The sequence below is a fragment of the Galeopterus variegatus genome, unplaced genomic scaffold, assembly GCF_000696425.1.
Source record: "Galeopterus variegatus unplaced genomic scaffold, G_variegatus-3.0.2 Scaffold13163, whole genome shotgun sequence".
NCBI lineage: Eukaryota > Metazoa > Chordata > Mammalia > Dermoptera > Cynocephalidae > Galeopterus > Galeopterus variegatus.
The window spans coordinates 693-28,284 of NW_007739274.1; the positions used below are offsets into that span (position 1 = coordinate 693).

Here is a 27,592-nt window from a genome sequence, read left to right on the forward strand (position 1 = left end):
TACTTGATCATTGTAATTTAAGGAGCAATTTTTGTAGAAGTGGCTAGGGTTCACAATGACAGGTGAAGAATTGTCAGGGCATTTGGTGCTTTTCATGTCCCATGATACATTCAGTAAATTTACAAATCCTAGCAATTCCCATACTTGATCATTGTGATTTAAGGAGCAATTTTTGTAGAAGTGGCTAGGGTTCACAATGACAGGTGAAGAATTGTCAGCACTAATGAAACTATGGCCTTCATTTGTGATATAACATATGGACTTGATAGGTCATGCAAATTAGCATTCATATTGTATTTTAATAAGATGATGCTTTTACACAAATAAATGGTTTTGCTCATCACAACGTTAGCAACCAGAAATTAAATTATAAAAGCAGAATTTTTAATGGAGTGTAACGTATGGACTTGATAGGTCATGCAAATTAGCATTCATATTGTATTTTAATAAGATGATGCTTTTACACAAATAAATGGCTTTGCTCATCACAACGTTAGCAACCAGAAATTAAATTATAAAAGCAGAATTTTTAATGGAGTAAAAAGAAAAAAAGAGAATTAAAAATGAAGGAGAAAATTATATTTGCATGAAAGAATTAAGGAAAGTAAATAGAGACAATATAAATGGGCTGGTTTTTCCTGAGATCGGCGTAGACATGTAACTGCTTACCCAATTTCTTAGGTATAACAGTCCAGACATACGTTTTCTTCTCTCCAGCTTGGATAATCTCACTGCCATTGTTTTTCAGGGTGTTGATATTTGCTTCATAATCCTGAGATGCTTCCAACTGAACAGAAATCTTAAAAAAAAAAATCATGGCAACAAGGGCAGCACTTTAATTACCTTGCTGTTGCTATTCCACCTCTCATAGTGAGAAAATTCTGTAGTCTCTATTTTGTTTTAAGTTAGGAAAATTAAAAGATACCAAATAACTCCTCTTACAGGAAGATAAATAAGGGAGAACACATATTATTATGAAATGCCATTCTCAAAGGAATATTTAAATCATTTCTGTGAATTAAAACAGTTGTTTTTGTTTGAGAAATATGGAAACAAGTCTTAGCCCTTTACGGTGCCGTTTCATATTTGAGAATAAAGAGAATATGACAGTATTCAAGGAACATATTAAAGAATCTCTTGGATTTGTTGGATTTTTGTCTCCAGATCAAAGGGCACTCCTTACCTCTACACACGTAGTCAGGTAGCTGAAGACACTGACAATCAAATCAGATTGTTCATTTCGAACAACTGAATAGGGTAAGGCAGTTTCAACGAAGAAGGGCTGGGAGACTTCCAGAGAGATTGCTGGTGAAATTCCAAATCCTGCATCACCATTCACACAGAAGACATTGGCCTCCCACTGGGTTATAGTATCAGGGACAAGGAATGAACGATTTGCTGAACCCGAGGAACTACAAGGAGAAGTTATTAGCAAAACTCACTCTTTGTTTAAACCAAAAACCTAAATTTAGGCCAAGGCAAGCCAAAAAAAAAAGTATTAACTAAAGGTTAAAAATGAGTTATCGTGTTTGGACAGAACATTAGGTAAAAATCTTGAGTTGTATTTCTATAAAACTTAACTTAGAAAGGTTACATTTCTTTAGACACCACATTATTTTTTTTGTTTTGTTTTAAGTTGAGGCAGTTTAGAGCTATCTGCATGAAATTTACAGAAGAGAAACACTTGGTGAAGGAAAACCGATGCCAGAGAAAAAATAAAATAAAATGTGATCAGCACATGCAAATGGATGACACTACATATTTTACAAATATGGTATTATTTTATATACCCAGGAATAAAAGTTAGGAAATAAAAAGAAAATACAAATACAGACACATCGGAGAGAAAACTGCTAAAAACTCACTCGACACTGACGAGGTCCCATATCCATGTCTCAGGAAAGTTTGTTCTTACTGTTTCTATTACAGCCTGTTCTACATGGTTAACATTCTTCTCTATGGCCATTCCAGCTAAAAGAACAGAGAAATGCTTTATTTAGAGAGAACAGAATTACTCATACGTGTTTCAGCGATATGCGCCTTTAAGTTAGGTTTTTAACTACCCATGCCTTAGCGTGAAGCAATATAGGGATTTGCTCCTGGGGCTCACTGCCAGTAAATGCAAATCTCAACCTAAACATCAGCATTTTGATAGTCAAATATCTCCCATTATTAAAAGCAACAACAAACAAACAAACAAATAACAAACAGCTTACACTGTTCCTCTATAGACAAATTTAAAGAAAGTAATGTCTATTCCTTGAATTAAATTTCTCATCCGACGTTCTGGTGCCTGCCAATTCTACTAGCAAGCATTGCTTTTGCTAAAGTTTCTAATGATGTTAACATTGCTAATTCTCAAGGACAGTTTCTTTTCCTTGCTTGGCCTCTAGGCTGCATTTGACACTCTTAATCATTGTGCAGTTTTCAAAATCATCACTATTGCTAACTTACATAATACCACACCCTTCTAGTTTTTGTCTCATCTCTTTTGCCGCTCTAAAGTCCGCTGTGTAAACTCTTTGTCCTCGACTTGTTCCTGAGACCTCTTTTATGTCCTCTTCTTCTTACTATGCACAGTCTCCCCATTGATATCCTCACACATGGCCTCAATTTCAACACTTATGCTGATGTCTCCTCCATCTCTGTCTTCTACCTGGATCTGTCTTCTAAGACCCAGACTTGTATAACCAATATCCTTGTGTACATTTCTTGTGCAGGCTTTACAGGCATTTTGAATGTAACTGTTCCAAAAGTAAACTCATTATACCCTCTTCCACTTCTCTCCCATATTTCCCATCTCCCTGAAAGGTACCAAAATCCACCCACTTACCAAAGTCAGAACTGAAAAAGTGTTTTTGACCCCTCTCTATCCTTCATTTCCCATAACTCACAACCTACAAATGTCGTTTATTATAACTTGAGGCACCCACACCTTGGCCATGACTTCAGGCACTGGCCCACACCCACCCCAAGCCCTGGACAACGCACACCTACCAACTGAGCAGGAGCCATGGTAGCCCACTGCTTACTCAATTGCACTGATTCAAGAAGAGTCACCAGCAGAACCTACAAATAGAGGAGGAAGTCTTTCCTCTCATAGCCCATTCCAGAGTAATAAAAGAAACAAGTGTCCTACCAGATGACCAAACATCTATGAAAAAAATACCAGAACTACAAATAAACAAGAAGATATGACACCACCAAAGGAATATGGTAATTCTCAAGTACCAGACCCCATAGAACAGGAAACCCTTGAGATGACTGAAAGATCGGGGCAGAACTAAATGAAATAGGAACCCCCCAAACAATAGAAAAGATCAATGAAACATAAAGTTGTTTTTTTGAGAAGATAAATAAAATAGACTACCCATTAGTCAGGCTAACAAAAAAAAGGAAGAGAGAAGACTCAAATAACAAAAATCAAAAATGAAAAGGTAGACATTACAACTGACACCACAGAAATATGAAGAATCATAAGAGATTATTATAAACAACTACACACCCAGAGAAAATGGATAAATTTCTGAACACACACAAACTTCCAAGATTGAACCAAGAAAAAATAGAAAACCTGAACAGACCAATAATGAGTGGAGATTGAAGCAGTAATGAGCAACCTTCCAACAAAGAAAAGCCCCAGGACTGGATGGCTTTACAGCTGAATTTTATCAAACCTTTAAAGTAGAACTAACACCACTTCTCTTGAAACTAATCCAAAAAATCGAAAAAGAAGCCATTCCCTCAAACTCATTCTATGAGGCCAGCATCACCCTGATACCAAAAAAAAGATAAAAATACAACAAAAAAAGAAAATTGCAGGCCAATATCATTGATGAACAGAGATGCAAAAATCTTCAACAAAATATTAGCAATCAGAATACATCAAAACATCAAAAAATTATACACCATGATCAAGAGGGATTCATCCCAAGGATGCGAGGATGGTTTAACATATGCAAGTCAATTAATTGATACACCACATCAACAAAATCAAGGACAAAAACTATATGATTATCTTAACTGATGCAGAAAAAGCATTTGACAAAATTAAACATCCATTCATGATAAAGACTCTCAGCAAATTAGGTATATAAGGAAATTATCTCAACACAATAAAAGCCATTTATGACAGGACAATTGCCAATATCATCCTAAATGGGGAAAAGTTGAAAGCTTTTCCCTTAAGAACAGGAACAAGACAAGGATACCCACTCTCACCACTCCTACTTAACATAGTATTAGAAGTACTAGTCAGAGCAATCAGGCAAGAGAAAGAAATGAAGGATGTCCAAACTGGAGAGGATGAAGTCAAACTCTCCCAAGTTTGCACATGACATGATCTTACATACAGAAAAACTTATAGTCTCTACTAAGAAACCCTTAGAGCTAATCAACAATTTCAGTAATGTAGCATGATACAAAATTGACACCCCCAAATCAGTAGCATCTTTATGTTCCAGTAACAAGCTAGCACGGTTAGACTGGCCAGTATTAAAAAGACCAAGAACAACAAATGCTGGCAAGGATGTGGGGAAAGGGGAACTCTTCTACACCATTAGTGGGACTGTAAATTAGCACAGCCATTATGGAAAACAGTATGTAGGTTCCTCAAACAACTACAGACAGAGCTACCATATGATCCAGCAATCCCACTACTGGGCATATATCCAAAGGAATAGAAATCATGTCAAAGGGATACCTGCACTCGCATGTTCACCACAGCTCTATCTACAATAGCCAAGATATGGAACCAATCTAAGTGTCCATCTGTGAATGACTGGATAAGGAAATTGTGGTATATATACACAATGGAATACTACTCAGCCATAAAAAAGAATGAAATTCTCCCATTTGCAGCAACATGGATAAGTCTGGAGAAAATTATGTAAAGTGAAATAAGCCAGACAAGGAAGAGAAATACTCCATGTTCTCACTCACAACTTTGCTAAGAAGGAGAGAAGGAAGGAGGGAGGGAGGGAGGGAGGAAAGAAGGAAGGAAGGAAGGAAGGAAGGAAGGAAGGAAGGAAGGAACAAAACAATGCATTGAACTTTCAGAAGGGGAAAACAAACCTAAGGATACTAGAGGTGTGGGGAGGCAGGGTGAGGGTTTGAGGAGGGATAGGTTGGGGAAATGGTATAAAGAAGAAAACATGATTGTAATAAAGAATATAGTTATAGTAAATAGTAATAAAAAAATTTTTTTTAAAAAACCTTGAAAACAGCTTCCACTGACTTTATGGTAGTTCAAGCCACTGCTGTCTCTTATCTGAATTACTGACATTTTCAACATTTCATAAGTTTTAGACAGCCCAAATCCACAGAGCAGCCAGGGATATCTTTTTAATACATCTATTAGATTGTCTGTTTAAAGACTGTCAATAGTATCAGATTGCACTTAAATGAATTCTAAACTCTTCAAATGTTCTACAAGGTCGTCGACAGCCCAAATCCACAGAGCAGCCAGGGATATCTTTTTAATACATCTATTAGATTGTCTGTTTAAAGACTATCAATAGTATCAGATTGCACTTAAATGAATTCTAAACTCTTCAAATGTTCTACAAGGTCGTCATTGTCTTTCTGTCCATCCTTCTTGCTTCAGCTGTCTTACCAGGTGTACCTAATAGGCCTTTGAGACATTTAGTTCTCTTCTGTTTGGTTCTGTTATAATAATCTTGTTTCATTTTGCTTCCCTGACCAAATTTCTGTATTGGAAATCTGCCTACTTACGTTAAAGGCTATGGCCCAGTTTATAGTCCTCCCAGTAGGAAATCGGCTGGTATTTGAACACATTTCTCTGATTCCAGCTGTCTGGCTACCTGAGCATCAATATACCTTCTGTTTTGGACTCTGCGTATTAAGGTTTGTATAAAAGAAAGGTATAAGGGCCCCATAAGGACACCTTCCTTTCCTGTATCATACTCATTTACAGTAACTGTCCTCCCACATCACTAAACATTGACTGCTCCTATATACTTCTGATATTGCATTCTACCAGTAAAAAGAAAACAAAACTTCCTCTCGTATCTGAAGTTAATTCTTCCTTAAAGCCAAAAACATTTTCAGACTGTGTTATTGTGGTTTGTTCATTGCAAGGTCTAATTACAGCCAAAAACATGCTGTAATTGACATACAACATCCTAATTTTGTATAGCGTCATCCCAAATACATGCAGTTCCATGAATCATTTTGCCATCCCCCCCGACACAAAATTCTAGATTACCCACCTGCAATTCCAGATGGGGCACTATGCATCAGCGAATATCTTTCTGGGTTTAGATATAATGGCCTCGGCAATGGCAGGCTTGTGTCCTCTGAACATACTTCTGGTTTCCGATAACAGAGGTTGGTAAAGACTTTCAGACCCATATTCTTCAAAGAAACAAACAACAAATAAAGTTGTGCTTTTCTTTCATGCAAGAACTAAAAGAGGCCTATTACTTACATTGTAGTGATAAACAGATCATAAATATCTATATTTTCTGTGCTGGCAAGGGTCTGGGATCTTAGAAGCCAAGTCACTTCTTTTTAACTTATGGAAAAATCCCTTATTTAGAAGAAAAATAATAATCATTATGATTTATCTAGCAATTACTACATGCTAGCATTTTTAAAAGTATTTTATATCATTTTACATTTAATTGTAAGGGAAAAATAGGGAAATGAGATCAGCACTATCATTACTTTAGTGTCAAACGCACACACATACACTCTCATATACAATGCACCCTGTGGATTAAAGATCTGGAACGTGAACTAAAGTCTGTCTGATTCAATGCCCCTTTTCTTATATACCTGTGGTTAATTACAAAGATCTTTCCATGGAAGCCTCAGCATATCTAATCGATGGCCCAGGTACGTATGAAGCCCAGACTATATTTTAGCCTCTTGATTTGGCCCTTTCTTCATAAGATTTATTACAATAAATTGGAGACTGTCTCATTACTTCTAATATGAGGTTTTATAATTTCAGCCACATTATCTTCAACGGAAAGGAGAAAAACAACAAAAAGATCTCCTTTTTATAAGACAATTTCTGTTTACTCGATTAGCAGAGTACAGATACCAATCTCAAAGTGTAGAAAGAAAACTACACAATTTATAAAGCATAGATGTGCATTATGAATACTAAAATTAAAATTGAGGTAAAACACTTTACAAAATCTTTAGTGATCTTACCCTGACAATGTCATAGGTGTCTCCATCCCTATAGTTGCTTACAGGTTTATAATACAAGCCATTGTAAAACATATCCCTCTGGGGAATGCAAGGGTCTTCCTTGCCATCATCAAGGTTGAGACCATGGTAGAAATAACTATATAGTTCTCTATTTGGAAGCAGGTCATACACCTGTGAGAAAAAGCACATGGTTCCCAGTGACTTTAAGTATTTCTTTTACAATCATAAGATTGACAAACTTTGCACCACAATCATTTATTCTTATCCTTCTATTTAAGCACATGGCCATGATGTTTAATCCAACATTTTTTGAGTAAACTCATCTTTTCAAAAACCAATTTCGTTTAGGCAGTCAATGTCGCGTTCACAATATTTCTCGGCTTTGGCGTGGGGCACTGATAGTATGTTCCAGATAATATGAACAATAATATAAACATATAATATGAATTGGAATGTACTCATTTATGTAGCAACACTTGATTTATACTGTTAAGATGGCCATTGATAATAAACAGGACAACCACTTTTGGCTCTGATGTACAATTGTGAGACCCCTGAAAATGCCTTTGGAATTTTTTCTTTTTTTTTTTTTTTCCTTTTTTTTTTTTTTCATGACCGGCAACGGATCGCAACCCTCAGTGTCGCCCCCGTACCGGACCGGGACCGGCAACGGGATCGCAAACCTCGGTGCTGCGCCCGCACCTTGCTCAGCCAGTGAGCGGCCGGTCTGTATGTGGGATCCAAACCCTCGTCGGGAGCGCCGCTGCACTCAGCAGTGCGCCACCGGGCCGGCCCTGGAATTTTTTCTGTTTGAGTTCCCATGATGGATTTTCCTTGAGGCAGTTTTCCTAAGATCTTCCTACCTCTAGCTGTAGAAAGGATGAACAGAAGCTATTTACTCTGGATCTGTAAAACTCTTAGAAAAGAACGTATTTATACACACTCCTCATTTATAGATAAATGTGTCCTCTATTTTTGACGCTTCTCCAGATTCTGAAATTGGAAGCTTCTCAGCTCCCTGTAACAGGGAACTTAAATACCTTTTTTTTTTGCATTGGGACAAATATATATTTTATATTATGATTTATGTTATTAAATAGTAAGTTATTAATGAATTTTATGACTTTATATTTAAAACTAGACTTACTGTAGAGTGTTGAAAGCAGAATACAAAACTGTATTTTCAGTGAGATCTCAAGTTTGTAAAATATATATGCCTTCAGAAAAGAGATTTTAAAAATGACAACATAAATGTAAAGATATCTAAACGTTAAAATTATGAATAATTTTAGAGATTTTCTTCTTTATGCCATTGTGTATCTTGCACATTTTCTATAATACATGGGTATAATTTTAATAATCAAAAAAGTTAAATTATCAAACTAGATTTAAATATGGTCATAAATTTCAATATTTATTTATATGTATGTTAAAAATAGAAAGAAAATATTCAACAATTTTTAACTAAAATTATTTTGATGCAAACTTCTGTAATTGCTGGTCTGCAAATGTTTAAGAAAAATATAAGGTCTATTAATGGATAACTTTAGACTGTATCCAAGCATATCCTCTAACACAGAGATTTTTTTTTTCCTTTTTTTTTGTCTTTTTCACAGAGATTTCTTTTAACCCTAGGCTTTGATATCTATTACTACACCTAGTATTTTAAAAATAATCATGTTGTATAATTCTTAACATGTTAGAATTCTGTATTGTTATGAGCACTGGGCCAGCCAAGAAAAATAAAGTTTATATGTATGGACAAAAGAAGAACATATTTGATGTTTTCGACATGTTCCATCTCAAATAAAAGCATCATCTGAATGATAAGACTTGTAGGAGTCCAAATAAAAATGAGGAAAATGAGGAAATCAGAGAGCTTACACTGTTAGCTGACAGCTGTTGCTCCGTTTTCAGTAGAAGGACACTTTTATCCACAGCTCGGAGGGCACACACTGAGTCAGGGGCTGCTTGAAGACAAAGACTAGCACTGGAGCCCGGTAGCCCTTGCTCCTTTGAGAACTTAATGCTAACCTGCAGTAGAGAAAGAAAAAGAATGAGAGTAGAGATAATTTTATATGAGGATAATTTGAATAAATGCAATCTTTTCCAAATAAATCCTTACAGATTTCTGCAGCTATATTTGTCCTGCGCACCCTCACCCTCAACTCTCCTTGCAGGGACATCTCCTTTACCATCCTCCTGTCATCTCAGTTTTAGCAGAGCTGCCAAAGATTATTCATTCTGTTTGGTGATTCTCTGATCCCCTCTAGCTTAATTATGCCAACATTTATTTTGAGATTACCATGTAATGGTTATAGTTCTCAGATAAGAAGAAGACAATAGGGGCAAACTGCTCACCCCTCTCCTTCTGGACAGGCCAGAAATAGAAGAAACATTACCTTGTTCTTAAAGCACTTGTCAACCTGGAATCTGACACTGTCAGCCACAATTTCCCCACTGGGGTGAAGAGTGTAGACCAGGGGCAAACTGCTCACCCCTCTCCTTCTGGACAGGCCAGAAATAGAAGAAACATTACCTTGTTCTTAAAGCATTTGTCAACCTGGAATCTGACACTGTCAGCCACAATTTCCCCACTGGGGTGAAGAGTGTAGACAAACATGACAGCCACAGGAGCCAGGTCAGCACTGATGTTGATAGGGAAAGAGAAGTTTCCACTCCAGGCTGTGCAAATAGGAGATGTCACCAACAGGTACAATACAGACAAGCGTTTCCTGCATCATTGGGTAGGCTTAGATGAAAGACAGTGGCTTATGCATAGAAAAAGTAAATTGGGCTGTGCTTTAAAGGCAAATTAATTAAATAACGGAAACTACATATATAAATAAAGAAGGCTGCATAGTTTAGGTAATAGCAACTGGGGTTTTGGACATCAGTTTTCTGTAATGTACTTGATGACCTGGCAATAATAGAAATAGGTCAAAATCTTCACCAAAATATTTAGTAACTCACCGTCGGCTATGCTGACTAACCATTGCCCTCTATCCACAAATTGAACTGCATACTCTTCCTAACTTCTTAACTCCATCACTATAATATTTACTTAAAAAGAAAAAAAAAGGTAGAGTACATATTTAAAAATGAATGTATTATATACACCTTTGTCTCTGATTTCCTTTTGTCCACTGAGGAAGATAGTTCCTTTTACCATCACCTGTGCAGAACAAAGAAAACACAATATGTAATATATTATCTAATATCATATCACGTTATCATATTGTCATTAAATAAATTATCTACTGATAATTCTGCTCCATAACGTAAAGTAGTTTCCACAAACAAAAATTCAAAACAGACTTTGCACAAGTTGGAAAAGAACAGAGGCCGTGACTACAATTGGCTGAGGGCTTGTTATGAACCAGAATTTGTGAACAATGTGCACTGCACTGTGCTAGGCGGTGCCTAAAGCTCTGAAACTGGCCAGCGTGTGTGGCTTCGACTATGCTTTCAACTACTCAGTAACCCTGTGACTTAAGCTGATTCATCTTTTTGCCTCTGTTCCATTATCTGTAAAGATGGGATCTCCATAAGGCCGATTAAATGAGTTACACTTACAAAGCCCTTATAAACAGTGCCCGACACATATTATGTACCCTAGGAGGTGTGTCTTATTATTTCCAATCATAACATGCAGCTGAGGAAGCCAAGAGAGTTTAAACAATCTGTCCACGATCGGCTATCTTGCATGATAAACACCAGGAGGTGGGGCGTTCAAACAGGAACGTCTTAATTTGCAAGTCTGTTTCTTTTCTCTCTTTAATATTCCTCAAAGGGACAAAATGGACAGAACCAAAAGGGCTGGTTGCTTTACTGCTCATCAAAATGAGCCTTCCACCTTGTTTTCTGATATCTGCCTAGTTTTTTACTATCCCAAAAGGTCATAAATACTTGATATGAGTTACAATTGAATGCTTAAAAAAGCAGACTCCGAATAACAGTTTTCAATCTCAGGAAAACTTCAATGGCCTTAGATCATTTTATATGTTTGCTTGTTTATTTTGTTGTTTGTTTGTTTAATGGATCCAATGTATTCACCAAAAAAGTGAGAAGGCTGAGTTCACTCAGATTAACATGGCATGTCTGATGTACACTTTCTAAACTGTGTTGTGCTAAGCAGACACACAATTAGTATTCCAAGAATCCACTAACTCGAGACTTACCAAATAGAAGAAGTTTACAGTAGAGTCGTCCTTATATGCTTTACTGTTTAGGGAGTAATGCACAGTAACAATCTTCTGTTGATTGCACCTAAGCTGCTTTGGTTCAGGAACAATCTTCAAGAAGCTGTTGGTTCGGGAGTAAAAGCGTGAGACTGAGAAATGAGCGTCCGTGTACTCAGGCGTGAACCAGCCGGGAAGATAGCAGCTCTCAGGTCGAATGTATGTGGCCTGATATGATAAAAGTAAGTGAGGGATCTTAGAGCTATGAAGACCTCCAAAGATGGTAGTGAGTAGAGAACAGAAGGCTTTTTATCTCTTCAAAGCAGGGAAGAATCTTAGCTTGTGGCTGATATTTCAACACTTTAGGTATTGGAAATGAAATAGTAATAGCACTCTCCTCTTTTTGTATACAAAAATGACTATAATTATATGAATATTTCATCAGAATGACAGTGAATTGTTATGTTTTTTACTTTCTAATTCAAGTCAGAGAATTGGATTTAAGCCCGTTTCTTTCAGCTACATTTGAACACTGATAAATTGCTTAACTGCAAAATTCTGTTAAAGCAGCAGGAAAAAGAGAAACCACAGCATCTTTCCTATCTACGCATGAAATGATCTAAGGAAAAAAGCCAGATCATCTTCAGGAACTATTAGTTTCTCAATGGAAAACACTGGTTGTTAGATAATTTAGAAAAATTGTAATAGACTATTAGTTTCTCATCCTCTTGAACAAGTATTCTCATATATGACTTAACGACCAGACAAATCATATAAAATACGCTAAATTTTAAAACGTCATTAAAATATATTCTCAATACAAGTTATCTTTTAAGCGATTCCTAATCTTCAAAATTCCTAACATTCAAATCCTCTGTGGGATATCTAATGACATATCTGCTCTCTGATGTCTTACTTTCAGGTTGAACTCCGCATCGAATATGTCTGAAGTGTCAATGGAAAACTGAGCTTCGCCATTCTCATCTGTAGTGTAGTTTCCTATAAAATTGTCATTGAGCTCCAACTGCAGCACCTTGCTCACCATAGGTACATCATTGGGACCAGAAAATTTAAGCTGTACAAAAAAAGTATTAATTTTCTTAAATTACAAAATTTTCACATTTTTACAGAGAAAGAATTTTCTATTCATAAATGTGATCACTTGTAATTTTCTTAAATTCCAATAGACAGAAAGATGCTCTATTAAATATATATATATATATATATATATATATATATATATAAAATATGTAAATAGCTGTAATTGTATCTATTGCTTTCTTTAAGCCTAGGACCTTTTCTGGTATATCAGACATAACAATGCTAAACACTGTATTATGAAAGTCGGAATAAGTGTCCAGAAATTTTCAAAGGGCAATCTATAATCTAAAAACATGAAATGGGAACAGGTACTGTTTTAGTCAAACTTACAGTTCCAAAATAAGAAATCCCTCTTTTATAGAAAGGGTCCATGTTCTCAAAGTTCACATTCCCAAGCAGTTGAGTGATAGAACTAGAGGTCGTTTCACTGATCTGCACACCTGTAAGAAATGATGAAACACAAGTGTCAGGGAAGATTTAGTCATTTGATCAAAAATTTCAAAAGAACAAATAGCTTAGGGTTCACATTAGAACTTTCTATACATAGAAGTATATTCTTGTTCTAAATTGAAAGAGAGGTGAGGATGCTTTGAAGTATGCTCCAGAACACTCTACATCTATCTGGTTATGGTATACTTCAGCATGATTCAGTATGAAAATATTTGAAACAGAAGTAGGAGAAAAATGTCCTAAGTTCCTTCCCCCTACCCATCTATTCGGTTCTGTCTTGTGACTCTCTTTTTCATGAAGAATGTTATTGACATCTCAATTATGAAGCTTTTACTTTCTAAAATCTTTCTTGAGCTGACAAGATAATTATGTAGTTAGACTTTTACCAGATTCGAAACACATCTAATAGGAAGTAAATAAGCAGAATCAAACATTTCTAGCTAAATTACTATTAACAATATAAATGTGACAAATGTGATAGCTATCTAGGCTATGGGCCACATGGTCTTTGTCACAACTACTCAACTTTGTTATTGTAGCACTTAAGCAAGGTAAACAAATGAATGTGATTGTGTTCCAATAAAACTTCATTATATAGACAGGGATCTGGATTTGACCCTCTGGATGTAGATCATGAGCTCTTGTATTAAATCAGAGATTAAACTCTGGCAAGTGCTTATCAACTGCTTCACACAAAGCTAAAAATAAATAGCTATCTCTGATGCAGGCACAGAAGCAAATATAATTATGTATTATTTGCATAAAATTTTTATTATAAATATTATTAAGGATTAAAAAAAAGCAACCCTCAAGTTGACCTATGGGCAAACGTACTGCATTTTACTACCCTGAATAATAATTGATTTGTGTTTTGTGTATGTTGTGAACTCAGTATGCTTCTTCCCAGTAAGCTGCCATAAGTCTTCATGGTGTCTACAAAATACAATCATTACCTGTCCCAAATTCTGTAACAATTACAGTGATATCAAATGTCATGAAAAGTCCAGAACGGTAAAGTTGGAAGACTTTTGTATTTACAATTTGAGAAACACATCCACTTTTCAACTGCAAAATAAAGAGGAGTTAAAATGAAAAAGTTAGGAATCCAAGAGACTTTTAGAAAATCTGGAGTTTTAGCAAAGATCTGTAATCTCTCTTCTGTCCCCTTCCCCCACCATGGCTCTACCGCATAAACTTGTTGAAATGACCAAAGAATTAAAGGATGAGGAGGAGGAGGGGAAATTTATATACGCATTTCAAGCAAGGTAAGGAAGTAATCTCTATTTCACAGATTTCAAGGAAATTCTCCTGCAAACGATGTAGATAAGAAAAAAAATTAGGGATTATAATGGAGTTGAATGATATTGGAAGAGTAAGAAATTAAAATAATCTTGAAAGGCACCAAGAGCAGATGGGACAGAAGCACTTTTCAATTGCGTAACACTAAAACAAGCACTTTTTAAAATAACTCGTTCATTTAAAATAAAGAAAAATCTGTAGCTAACCTTTCATCAGTAATATCAATAAATAGAGAAATATAGATTACTTATATTTTATAATAAAAAAAATTGTTATGCCAAATTTAAAATGTTAGAAGGATTATATCAATTCATTTGATTCTCAAAACTATCATATAAGCTGGGCACTGTTATTATATCTGTTATATGGTGAATAAACCAAAGCACAGGTAGGTTATATAATCTGCCCAAGGCATTCTGGTTTCAGAGTATGTGATCTTCTAAACTATCAATTATTACATCAACAACAGCAAAAAAAAAAAAAAAGGCAATTTTACTTCATCTAATTATAATACAGTCAAATTAAACAATAAAATGTTACCAGAAGAACCTTAATTACTTTGAAATTAAGACAAAAACATTTTTCAGTAATTGTTGAATCAAAGAGAAAATATAAGGTAAATCAATGAGAACATAGAGATTAGGGTAAAGGAAAAAATGTTTTGCATCAAACTCTATAGTGTTAAGCTGCGGTTAAAGAAAAATGTAAAACATTAGAGATGTTTATTCCAAAAAAAAGCAGCTAATATATTAAGAAACAAAAAAATTAAGAAAAACTAGGAAAGGAATTAATAAGATGAAAGCTAAAGTAAATTATATAGAAACACAAAAATAATATAAGAAGGAAAATAATAAAAATAAGAACCAATAACAGATGTTTATTCCAAAAAAAAGCAGCTAATATATTAAGAAACAAAAAAATTAAGAAAAACTAGGAAAGGAATTAATAAGATGAAAGCTAAAATAAATTATATAGAAACACAAAAATAATATAAGAAGGAAAATAATAAAAATAAGAACCAATAAAATAGATGAATCTTTTATAAGCATGATTTAGAATAATGGAGAGCAAAATTGTATAAGCTAGGTGCTGATACAACCCAATATCCACATGGAAGAAAACAAAATTTCCTTATTTTAGAACATAATAAAAATTAATTTTTTGTCCATTAGACAAATTTAAACAATCTTAAAGCATATTTAGCTACATGCACAATACAGGGGCAAGTGAGACTTTCTAAGGCTGAAAACTCATAAATGTTAAAAATCTTGGTATGTCAAAATACCATAATGAAGTCAATGATTTGACTTTTAAATAACAGACTTGAGAAAAAATTTGCTTAGAGAATGGATGGCAATTTTTGTGATAAAAGAAGGTTTCAATTTCAAAAGAACAAAAAAAACAGAGGTAAGAGTTCTCAAAATTACAGATCCAAATTAATAACAAAAACATAAAGAAATGTTCAAACTAACCAATAATCAGATAATGCAAGTAAAAACAAAAATAAATTTTTATCTATTAAAGTGGTAAAAGTCTTAAATATATTTCTGGAATTTGGGGAATACAGTATTTTCATATATTGCTCAGGGTAATTTGAATGCTTAAAAATGTTTTAGACAGCACTATGCTAATAATTCTTAAAATTGAAATCATCTATTTTTCTACCTGTTTATCTAGACACATTTATCTATATCTCTTTTGACTCAGAAGCCTACTCCAAAAAATCTATTTCAAAAAAATAAAACCTCTCATATATAGTTATATCAAGTTGTTTATTGCTGTATTTTTCACACAGGAAAAAAAATTAGTTGATGAATACCTATCACTGGGTAAAAGGATTAATTCATTGCATTATAACCACATAATTGAATAGTGTGTTGTGAAGTGAGAGAATTCCACTCAGTGTCTCTTAGCCCACATTTCAAGTATAAGGATCGGTTTCTGACTGTCTTTACCAATTATTGATATTTACCTAAAGGATGTTCACCAAATTTGGTGAGTAACTTCAGGACAATCAGATTTAAAAGTTAAATTATGTCTCAAGGAGATGGGCCGAATTGTTCACTTAAGGTTAAGATGCTGCAAATACAGGAAGCAAATGGTGGCTTCAAATATGAACTGCAAATCTAAAGTAAAAAGAGTAGATGCTCTGAATTGCAGATGTTTGCAAAAATAAGCTGTGCTCGTAAGGACATTCTAGGTTGCATGGTGAGGAATATCACAGATTCATTTATTTAAAGGAGCATTAATGATTCTCCAGAGAAAGATCAGGGAGGCCACCTAGACAGTATATAAAACAAGGAAGCCAATAAGCTCTTTCAAACTCTAGAAATCTTGTGAATCTATAGGTGGATGACGATTTACATGGCCTAGAGGATGAGAGACTTTTGTTAAACGCTGCATTTTCTCATTACTCTTCGACTTATTTAGCTGCAACCTCCATTATACTCAAAATGAAAATAGTGTGGAGTCCCTTTTACAAATGGAATCAAAGAAAGAATAATAATGAAAAGTGAATGAGAACTTTTTTTTTTGAATAAAGATCATGGTCTGTACCTGTGCAATGAACTGCTCACATATTTCATTGTTTCTCTCACAATTCCTAGAAGAAAAAAATTCTCTGCACACCCGGATTTGGGCTTTCCCTTGCACTGGTTGGCCATAGGTGTACCTATTGGGAGAATGTGTACTTATGATTACAGAAGAACTATAACATAGCAATATTTTATGGTCTTCCTCGGTAATTAGGTGTGAAATCTCTCAACTATTAGTACCCCAATCTAACCAAATTAGACATCCTCACCCAGTGCTGTCTACCCTGCAGAATTTAGGTTAAATTGGGCATTTGTTCTGTTAGCAGGATTTGGCTGCTTTTTAAAAAATCAAACTCAAGGTAATGTACAATTTAAAATGATCTAAAATCTCAGTGAATAAAATTTAATGATTACATTGAGTTTCTAAAACTGTATTTTAATCATATAGAAATATAAAAATTGGTTGCAATACTTTCTTTCCTTAGCAGAAAATATTTATGTATGTAAATAACATTTGAATGATTCAGGGTCTTGAAGTTTTTCCAGATCAATATTTTAAACAACAATTCTTATTTTACCACTCAATAAATATAGAAGGTATGGGAATTGACATAAAATGGTTATGCTGTGACCAAAAGTATAATGCCTTAAGGGATGGGGTTGAATAAGTAAGTAGTTTGTTTTTTCCTAAAATATAAAACACTATAACACAAGTTTTTTCAAAGCTTCAATCAAAGGCAAATCCAGTTGATCTAAGTTTTTTTGTTACTTGAGGATTATTTCCACTTAGATTTAGAAAAACAGACAACAAATGTAAAACTAGTACATTGTAAAACTGAATACCATTAAATTTACAGATTATAATTTTTTCCTATTGTTGGAGACTGAGATATATCAAGTGTTTACATATATTATCTCATTTATTTTTCCCAGTGACCCTCATTGTAAAATAAGATCGAGTAACTCACTTCTTCACATTGTAATTGATGGAACTAAAATTCAAACTCAGATCTACTTTTCTCCACAGTCTATGCTCTTTCCATCCTACTAATCTGTTTCTCTTTCTATTTAAAAATTCATTAAAAATTTATATTATTCAAAATATTTAACATTTGCGCGTTGTTTTAATGCATGCACACACTGCACAATGGTTCACTTAGGGTAGATAGCATAGTCCGTCCATTATTCCACGAATTTTCCTCCTCCCCTCCCCAATTACGTGTAAAATAGAGACCAGACTAAAGATCATGCCGCAAATGTTTTCCTGAGCATTTCTTATTATTCCTTCTTACTGTCTTTAATTTACAAAATAAAACTCTTATAGTATTATCTACAGATTAAGACATGCCTGTAAAACATGCAGCTTAAATCTTCATACAGGATATAGTAAACATTTGTGATTTGAAAAGCTCTTGCTGGATGCTTAATCAGTTTATTAAAATCTCTGCTTATAGGTAAATTTTCTTTCCTCTTAAAAGTCTAAGTTATCTCTGACATTATTTGCTAAAATAGTCTTATTTGCTCTTGTTTTCTACAACGGTTCCAAGCTACGTCTTAGGGAATACTAAAAAAACAATGCACAGACACAGTATTATTCAATTTGAGGCAGGCAATTCATCCATTGAAGTTAACTTCTAGACATACTGATTTCATTTACCCTGTTCTCATATCCTGCATAGAGATTAACTTTTTAGCAAGCATTAATTACCTCCTGTCTCACTGGCTGGCCATGTAACAGGATATTATTATTGCTGCTACCGACTTACTACTTAATGCCACATCTACCTAGAATATAATTTTAAAGAAGTTTCAAGAAGTCAGAAAAATGGATAATATATAACCTGACATAATGTTAATGAACAACCAATTCCATGTTAGCATTTGGTTTAGCAAGTCTTTTTTAAAGGTCATACTTGAGAAACATTTTGGCTCTCTTGACTTTTGTGTTGCCCTTTTTTAGCATACGATTGGGTAGATAAATAAATTAGAAATGTTAACGCCAGTGAAAGTTCTGGCTTCATGTAGGGTTTTTCTAGTGAAGCCAGTTTAGATTTCTGGATTTCCTCAAGCTTGTATCGATTATCCCATCATTTTTAACATAGATAATCTACAATCTCCCGTATATAACATATATTAAATTCTGGCCCACATTCAACTATTCTTCCTTGAAACTCAGAAAAAAATTTATGATCATTTTCCTAGAACCCAAAGAAGATTTTAAATACTACCAAAAAGAAAAAAAAAAAAGGTTTCTAAGATTTTTGGGGACATCTTCAAGACCTACCCTCATATGATCATTAGCCCTTTCCACAACATATCTTTAATATACTGCTGAAAATATTCAAAGGCAAGTAATATTCATGTCATCAATTAAATAAAAGGTGTTTAACAAATAGAGCAAATATTATTATTTTTAACTATTTATATAAAGTATAACAGAATTATTGATTAAGAGAGTAGTTCTGAAGCCAAACAGCCCAGCTCAAAATACTACGTGTGTCATCAAACGTTCCACCAATGCTAATAAGTTATTTCAATTCTCTGTGCCTTTTTATCCTTCTTTATAAAATAGAAAATAATAGTTCTTATCTCATAACATTGTGGTGAGGATATAACATATTTAGTGCTTAACACAGTAAATGGCACTCAATAATTATTAGGTTATTATTATCATTATTAGAAATTTGAGAAAAGGCATCACACTAAAAGAAGTCTAAAAAGCATTAGAAATAATTTCCTAAAAGAAAATAAAAATTTCTCAAAACAAATAGGAATGTTTTTGACATTAGGAAGATTGTAACTAAGTTAAATTAAATTGATAAGATGCCTTACTTCCACTATGGTATTTTCAATAGCTTATTTTCTTTTTTTAGTGGAAATATTTAATGATGGTGGAGATTCAATGAGGCACGTACTTTTGTCTTAACTGCTGGAATCTCACATTGGCACAATGTATGTAGTGAGCAATACAGCAATCTAAAGACAAAGAGTGTCACATATTTTGTCTTGGTAATTCCACTTCTGGAAATCTTTCTTAAGTAAACAATTTACAATCCAAAAACTACTTATTATACAGTTAAACACAAAGACATAAACTACAAAACTATTAATTACTAATAATTGGAATAAAATGGAACAGTCTACATGTTTTATAATAAAAGAATAGTTAAGTAAATTTATTTTTGCCACATAAATATATGTTCATGCAGCAACAAATTGCAATTCATCAAAAAAATTGGCATAATGTAGAGACATGTTTTCTTAATTATGGTGTATAGAAAAGTATGATTGGAGTCATAAAAAGTAAATGACTGGAAGAAAGTAAATCACAATGTCAATGGCAATTGGTAGAATTAATTATGGGTAATTTCTTACGTTTTTGTTTTTATTTTTCAAATATTCTACAATGAGAATTTATTACTTCTCTAATATAACTTTAATGTAAACATATAAATAATTAAAGTTACATGGTTAACCTAATTTTTAATTCTCTCTGACCTTTTAGTTTACCTGTGGGGGCAAATCTCCTGAATAAATACTTACTTAGCACATGCATCCACTTGGAATTCGTCATTTTTAATGTAAACATATAAATAATTAAAGTTACATGGTTAACCTAATTTTTAATTCTCTCTGACCTTTTAGTTTACCCGTGGGGGCAAATCTCCTGAATAAATACTTACTTAGCACATGCATCCACTTGGAATTCGTCATCTGCAATAGTTACTGTTCGTGGTGCACTAACCTTAACTTCAAACTTGGGCAGCACTTGAAACAAAGAGAAATATACTTCAGCTCTCACAGTCACTATTGAGCAAAATTCATTATAATCACGTAGCTAACTCTGCTTCCATGCACAGTGCTTTCCTATGTATGCATCTGTACACACCGTGTTTCAAGCGCCCCAAATTCCATGAGGCATCAGTCTACCACAGTAAGTGATGATGTCTCATTAGGGATTAATTCTTCCCCTTCCTTTTCTCTTCCCTATCCTCAGAACATCATTTTTTTTTTTCCTTTTGTAATCTCTCAGATCTTCCCTAGAAAATTGTCTGGATTCTAGAAAATGGAACATTTCCTAGGGAAAAAGGGCAGGTATCAGAATGAGGTTATGGACAAGGAGAGAAGAGGACGAAGGGACTGATGATAAAGCAGAAAAGCCAAGAAAGGAAGACGGCACAAAAGCAAATCAATCTGCACCTACTTTCTCCTAAGTCTAACATAAAGGTGGTTCTGTTCAGTTCTTTAAACTCTTTGTATAGGACAACCAGAAATAGCATTTGGTTACCATATTTATTAACAGTAAACTGGTGTATCAGTGTCTTTTCTGATTTTCTTTTCACAATAATCAAGTAATCTCCAAACATTGGTTCTGAAATCAGTCGAAACAGAGAAACTATGATGAGAGAAAGAAAAAACTGCTCTGAGCATTTCTGGCCATGGCTGCTTTAAGGCTGGAGCTGCTGAGGGCATGGAGCAGGAGCCGGCAGAAGCCACAGCTGTGTTCTTCAGAGGGAGTTACTTGGAGGCAGCAGGGGAGAAGAGGGCCTTGGTGGCCCCCAGGACAGCAAGACCACTAATAGGGTTTTCCTGTGGACCCATGCAGGAGTGAGGAGCCAGAACAGCTGAAAAAGGGAGCCACTCAGAGGCTGGTGACTCATTGCAAGGGATGGCACCAGGCTGGTCCCAGGGGAAGTGTTTGGAGCATGGGCAGTGGGCAAGATGGGAACACCAGGAGAACACTGGGACACAGCAAGAACAGACGACCTGCCCCCCAGTCAGCACAGGAGCACTCAGAGGAGACTGGTCAGGAATACAGAATTGCATGGGGTGCAGTTTGATGAAAAAACTCAGGCCCAGATCAGAGATTCTACAGAACACAGATCCACAAGTACCTATAAGATCAACCATTAAACCCTGAGCTGCACAAAAAGCCTTCCCTAGGGAAATAGCAGCAAAGCAGCAATTTAAACAACCACACTCTCAAGTACTGGTTCCCACAGGAAGTTCCCCCATGCTAGAAGCAAAGGACAAAAAATTAACTCCGTCCCAGGCACACCACCAGCACCTTGGGGCCTACCTGGGAAACAGAGGCTTGGATCCAGGGACCGGACCCCACTCCCACTGCCAGGCAAACTGTGTCAGTGCCTCAGGGCCAGCACAGGGACCCAAGGCACAGAGAAGGGGACTGGACCTTCCTCCCACAACCAGGCACACCATGCCAGCACCTCGGAGCCTTCCCAGTGACCCGAGGTAAGGAGAAGGGGACCGGACCTCTCTCCCACAACCAGACACACTGTGCCAGCACCTCAGGGCCCTCCTGGGGTCCTGAAGCATGGAGAAGGGTACCGGACCTCTTTCCCACAACCAGGCACACCTAGCCAGCACCTTGGGTCTTGCCCATTGACCCGAGGTATGGAGCTGGGGACCAGACCCTCCTCACACAACCAGGCACACCACACTAGTGCCTCAGGGCTCCCCCAGGGACCCAGGGTATGGAGAAGGGGACAGAACCACCCTCCTACAACCAGGCACACCATGCCAGCACCTTGGAGCCCACCCAGGGACCCAGGGAATGGAGAAGGAGACTGGACCTCTCTCCCACAGCCAGGCACACCACGCCAGTGCCTTGAGGCCCGCCTGGGCACCCGGGGCATGGATAGGGGACCGGACTTCTCTCCCACAGCCAGGCACACCACTCCAGCACCTTGCAGCCTGCCCAGGGTCCCGAAGCATGGAGAAGGGGACCAGACCACCTTCCCTCAACCAGACACACTGTGCCAGCACCTCGGGGCCTGCCCAGGGACCTGGGGCATGGAGAAAGGGACTGGGCCCCCCTCTCCCAACCAGGCACACCTAGCCAGCTCCTTGGGTCTCACCTGGTGACCCAAGCATGGAGAAGGGGACTGGACACACCTCCCACAACCTGGCACATGGCACCAGTGACTTGGGGCCTGTCAGGGACCAGAGACATAGAGAAGGGGATCAGACACACCCCACAACCAGGCATAACACCAGCGCCAAGGAGCATACCAGAAACAGCACCTCCATGTAGGTGGCCCACTGCAGCCTCCACAATAACCATGGCTGCCGCAAAAGCTACTAGACATCACAGCCACCAAGCAGATGGTCCGCCAACCACTGGAGTGTATTCACACAAGGAGAGTCACCAGCAGAGCCAAAGAAAAGAAGAGGATGTCTCTCTCCACAAAGCCCATTTCAGAGTGACAGAAGCAGCCTCTGCTCTATTGGGGGACCCGATCACATCTCTCAGCATTGGACAGATCATCTAGGCAACAAATTAACAGAGTAACCATGATTCTTTCAGAAGGAGAGAAGAAATCTAGGGCAATTAGAGGGGGAAGGGGGAGGGAATGGGGGATGGGGAGAGGTTGGACAAGGGGCATAAAGAATAATTACGATTTGTAACAATACATATTCTAGTAATATTGATTTGATCAACATATCTCCATGTTCAACCCCCAAAATATGTATAATCGATTTTGATTCAATACACGTTTTTAAAAAAAGAAATTCTTTCTAAAAGAATCAGAGTCAGCTGGTACTGAAAACAAAACACATTGAGGACAGCAAAAGGGTTAAGTAGAAGCCTGGGTCCTTGTTAATACTGTGCTGATGCTGTTCTAACCCTGAAGTGCATACACTAAGACTTAGTGATTTATGAAAATAATGAATCTTTTACTAGTTTAACAATATTTAAACTTTCTGTTGCTTTCAATGGAGCATAACATAAGCTGAACCAGGATGTGACAATAATACTATTTATAGATTACTAATAATACAGAAAACATGAAAATGGCTGATACTCATATAACAAACTCAAAAACATTCAAATTACAAATGACACTATTTGAAATATGTACTTACATGCATGATCATTTCTGATGAACCTAGTTCTCAGTATATTATACTTCAGGATTGGGTAATAATAATGGCACATACTCATACTGCATGTAGAGATTAAAATACGTGCATTGGAGTAGATTAACACAGTTTATTAATTGATAGACATAAGAGTTCAAATAAGTTTGAAGTCCACACTACTCTTGAACTGGTAATAATGGCACATACTCATACTGCATGTAGAGATTAAAATACGTGCATTGGAGTAGATTAACACAATTTATTAATTGATAGACATAAGAGTTCAAATAAGTTTGAAGTCCACACTACTCTTGAACTGGAAGAAGGAGATTCCATTGACTATTTTCTGAAAACAAGAGTCCATTTTATAATAATATCACCTTCTAGCATATTTCTAAATTGTTAGGTATTTGTGTTTTCTATCTCCTTAAAACAAGATGTGGTTAAATTAAGACTGAGAAGGGCCATCAGTCAAAATTAAGCAATTTAAGACATAACCTCCCTTAGAAAGAGCCCAGTTTTTTACTTTCCATAGAACTCAGTTACTGTGTTTGCCACGCTGCCAACACTAAAAGCAACAGCCTATTCTGTACTTCTTCATCCGAGGCCTTGCATTGTGGATGCACATAAAAACTTCTCTTCACCTTATTTCAGTCATCTTAAATTTATAATTATGCATAATGACAACTAGACATTTATGTGACTATTTAAAAGAATTAATGTGAAAAGCAGATCTCTTACCTGAACTGTGATTAACGGATACTGAAAGAGGAAAAAACCACAGATTAATACTGTAATAGTACATTCTTTTTGCCAGATATTGCATTGTAAAGATTATATGTCTTAATTTAAGTGTTGAAAGATAGTCTTCATTTACTCACAGAACAAGTTTCTATAGCTATGGATGCCAAGAAAACCCTAATGTGAAAGAGATCACAAATTTTTTTCTAGGAAGTGAAAAACAAGTTCCATGCAACCCATGTTTTTCTTACATGATAAAAGACCAAAAGAATTATAAGTCAACTCACAATAATTTATCCTTTATGTCTAAATGTGAGGTTAACTTTAAAGCTATGCCCATTTCATACTCCATGTTGCAATCTTAGTTCCATATATATGAGAGGCTTCCTCAAGATGCTTTGTATAGCAATGGATTTATTTAATTTGTTTAAATTTCATTGTACCATTAGAAATTATTGAACTTACCGACTCCTCAACAGGTTTGAATTTGGTATCCAGCGTCACAATGCGAAATTGAACTAAAAGAAAGGAGGAGATGATATTATTTTTTTGTTATTTTTCCTCCAGATATGCTTGTACATAGACATAGAAATTAACTGCTCTGCTGTCATATAATACTATGCCCCCTTCTCACCTGACTTGGATTTAACCCTTTGAGATTTGGGTTTTATCAGGAAAGATCTTTTATTGCACATTTGCCTCTGTTAACAATGTTCCACTGTTTGCCAAGGCTGACACTGTCTGCTGCCACCACTAGAAACTTTTACCCTAACAGTGCATGGGAATATCTTATGAATTGGTGGCAGAATTAGTCACAGAAGGACAAATGTGAAATACATATGGTAGGAGATAAACATAGTTTTCCTGAAAAACAAATATTGATCCTAGCAAACATTAGATTTTGCAGAATTCCAGAAAAACCTTTTTAGCTACTTTTGTATGCATAACTGTCATCATAGCATTTTAATAAGTCCAGATGAGAGGGTATAATTTAGCAGAAACCTTACTACAAGAATTCTATTTTTAGTTCTTTTCTTTCTTTTCAATAAATCATAGAAATATGTAATATTAATCAGAACAAAATTTGTGGATGCCTTCATCCAACCCTTTCATTTTACAAATAAGAAAACTAATTCCCAAAGATCAGAATTTACTTGGCAAAAGCCAATAATTTATTAGCAGAGCCAAGACCAAACCTTTCTGTATCCTAGTTTGGTGTCCTGTCTTGTATCTTTTACATACAACAATAATAAAGAAAATAGAAGAGCTTTGCCTGGTTATCAGATTTGATTTTACTTCTACCAGTATGAATGATAATTATGATAATGATAAATATTTCTGGGGTCTTTACTGCATGGTAGGCACAATTTTACATTGGCTATCTTATTTTATTTTCACCTTATTTCTGTAATTGAGACACTTATTATCTCCATTTTACAGATGGAATAATTGAGCCTAAAAAAGAGAGTTAAGTAGCTTGCCCAATTGGTAAATTATGAAGCAACTATTCAAACCAAGCTTTTGTATGCCATATCCCGTGTTTGTCACCATTCTATTATGCAGACCTGGCACTAGAATTTGTAAACGGTGAAAGTGGAATGCAAAATTTTATGATGCAAAGCATTCAGTTACTGGAGTTGGAAGATGCTATTTCGTAATTGACCTAGACAAACAATAAGAATTCTAGATATTCACAATCCCATTACATTAAGGATACATTTAAGACTAAAATTCTTGTGTTTGGATTGTTCTCAATTTGGAGAATGCATTTCTAGGGTCGAGGAAACAAAGGAAACACAAATATTGACTTACCATTCTCTTCGGGTTTATAGATGGGCTTATCTGTCTGCAGAAAAGTCACTGTCTCCTCTGGAATGACTGCTACAGATCTCCTCTCAGAGATCCTGAGAGTATCTCCCGTCGCCAACAAGGTCACAAAAGCCAACTGTTCAGAGGACCTCTGAGAGACGGGTTTATAGATGGGCTTATCTGTCTGCAGAAAAGTCACTGTCTCCTCTGGAATGACTGCTACAGATCTCCTCTCAGAGATCCTAAGAGTATCTCCCGTCGCCAACAAGGTCACAAAAGCCAACTGTTCAGAGGACCTCTGAGAGACCTGTTTATGTGGAAGAGCATAGAATGGGAAAATTATTTTTAGATGTTAAGATGTTGAACAATGTCTTAATTTGGCTTCTCAGGCTAACAGAGACTTGGAAGCCCATTATTTCACAATGAGAGACCTAGTGATCACTTGCTCCAATTCCTTTATCTAGCATGAGGACAGTTCCTAATAAGCTTCTTTTTAGGTCTCTTGAACTGTATTTGTTGTTATTGTCTCAGTCCCAACCCTTCTTACCTTTACCTAGATTCTCTTTCTTCATACTGTGGAACAATTTTACTATTTAACGAGCAGTAATTATCTCACAGTCACTCTCTATAATAGAGGAATGGCAATATTTCACAAGTTGTGTTGCATGTGCAAATTATCCTTTTATTTCTTGCCTCTCAGGAATTCTTCAGTTATTCTCCCTGGCTTCCAAAATTCTTCTGAAATCAAGATTTTTTAAGATCTCTCTATAAATAATTTTTAAATGATAATTTCACCTTTCCATCGAAGTTCTGAAATGTCAAATTCAGTGCCTCACCTTGAAATCTGCACAAGCGTAGAAGTTATCCTCTTCCACAGACTGGTCAAAAATAGTGGTATTGGACCCATCATATTCTAAGACAACACTCAAGGATACAGCTTCATTAAGGTTTAAAAGGTGCAGACATACTTTTTCTGTAGAATCACTCTGTATCACAGAGGAGACTAACAGGATGTATTGCCTATGTAGAGAAAGTAACCAACACGCTAAGCAAGTATAGGAGAAATGGAGAACATTCATGGAAAGCAATTTTAGCTTACTGAAATATTCCTGAAACATTCACATTTTCCATAGACAGTATTACAATAAATGTGGGCAGGTAGAGAGAGATATCTTAAGAAAAAGATGTCAGTTACCTTCATACCTGCTTAAAATTTATAGAGTAAACCAGCACTCAGTCTCAGAAGTTGAAATGGTAAAACAAAGTCAAATTTTAACATGAAACATATTTAATAAGGTCACATAGTCGTACTTTAATATAAATAGAGAGTGTAATATTTGCTTACGGTTCTGAAGCCACAATAGTAGTGAAATGAAGCAAAAAAGAGCTCAGCAGAATGGTAGGCACCAT

General features: G+C 35.8%; 1 protein-coding gene across 1 annotated transcript; it reads right to left on the reverse strand.

Moving 5' to 3' along the window:
• Positions 1 to 669: 669 nt before the first annotated feature.
• LOC103581481 (ovostatin homolog 2-like) lies at positions 670 to 27,592 on the reverse strand (the record flags this gene model as incomplete). The annotated part of the gene is made up of 21 exons (XM_008563301.1): positions 27,528 to 27,592; positions 27,019 to 27,202; positions 26,186 to 26,357; positions 24,839 to 24,891; positions 24,374 to 24,394; positions 23,942 to 23,978; positions 21,036 to 21,143; positions 20,431 to 20,515; positions 16,770 to 16,884; positions 13,868 to 13,979; positions 12,795 to 12,904; positions 12,280 to 12,438; positions 11,364 to 11,591; positions 10,303 to 10,357; positions 9,722 to 9,867; positions 9,067 to 9,216; positions 7,183 to 7,353; positions 6,231 to 6,375; positions 1,866 to 1,971; positions 1,184 to 1,412; positions 670 to 799 (listed from the first exon to the last, which is right to left on the reverse strand). Coding segments are annotated over exons 1-21 (2,581 nt in total), but the record flags the coding sequence as incomplete, so codon positions are not given.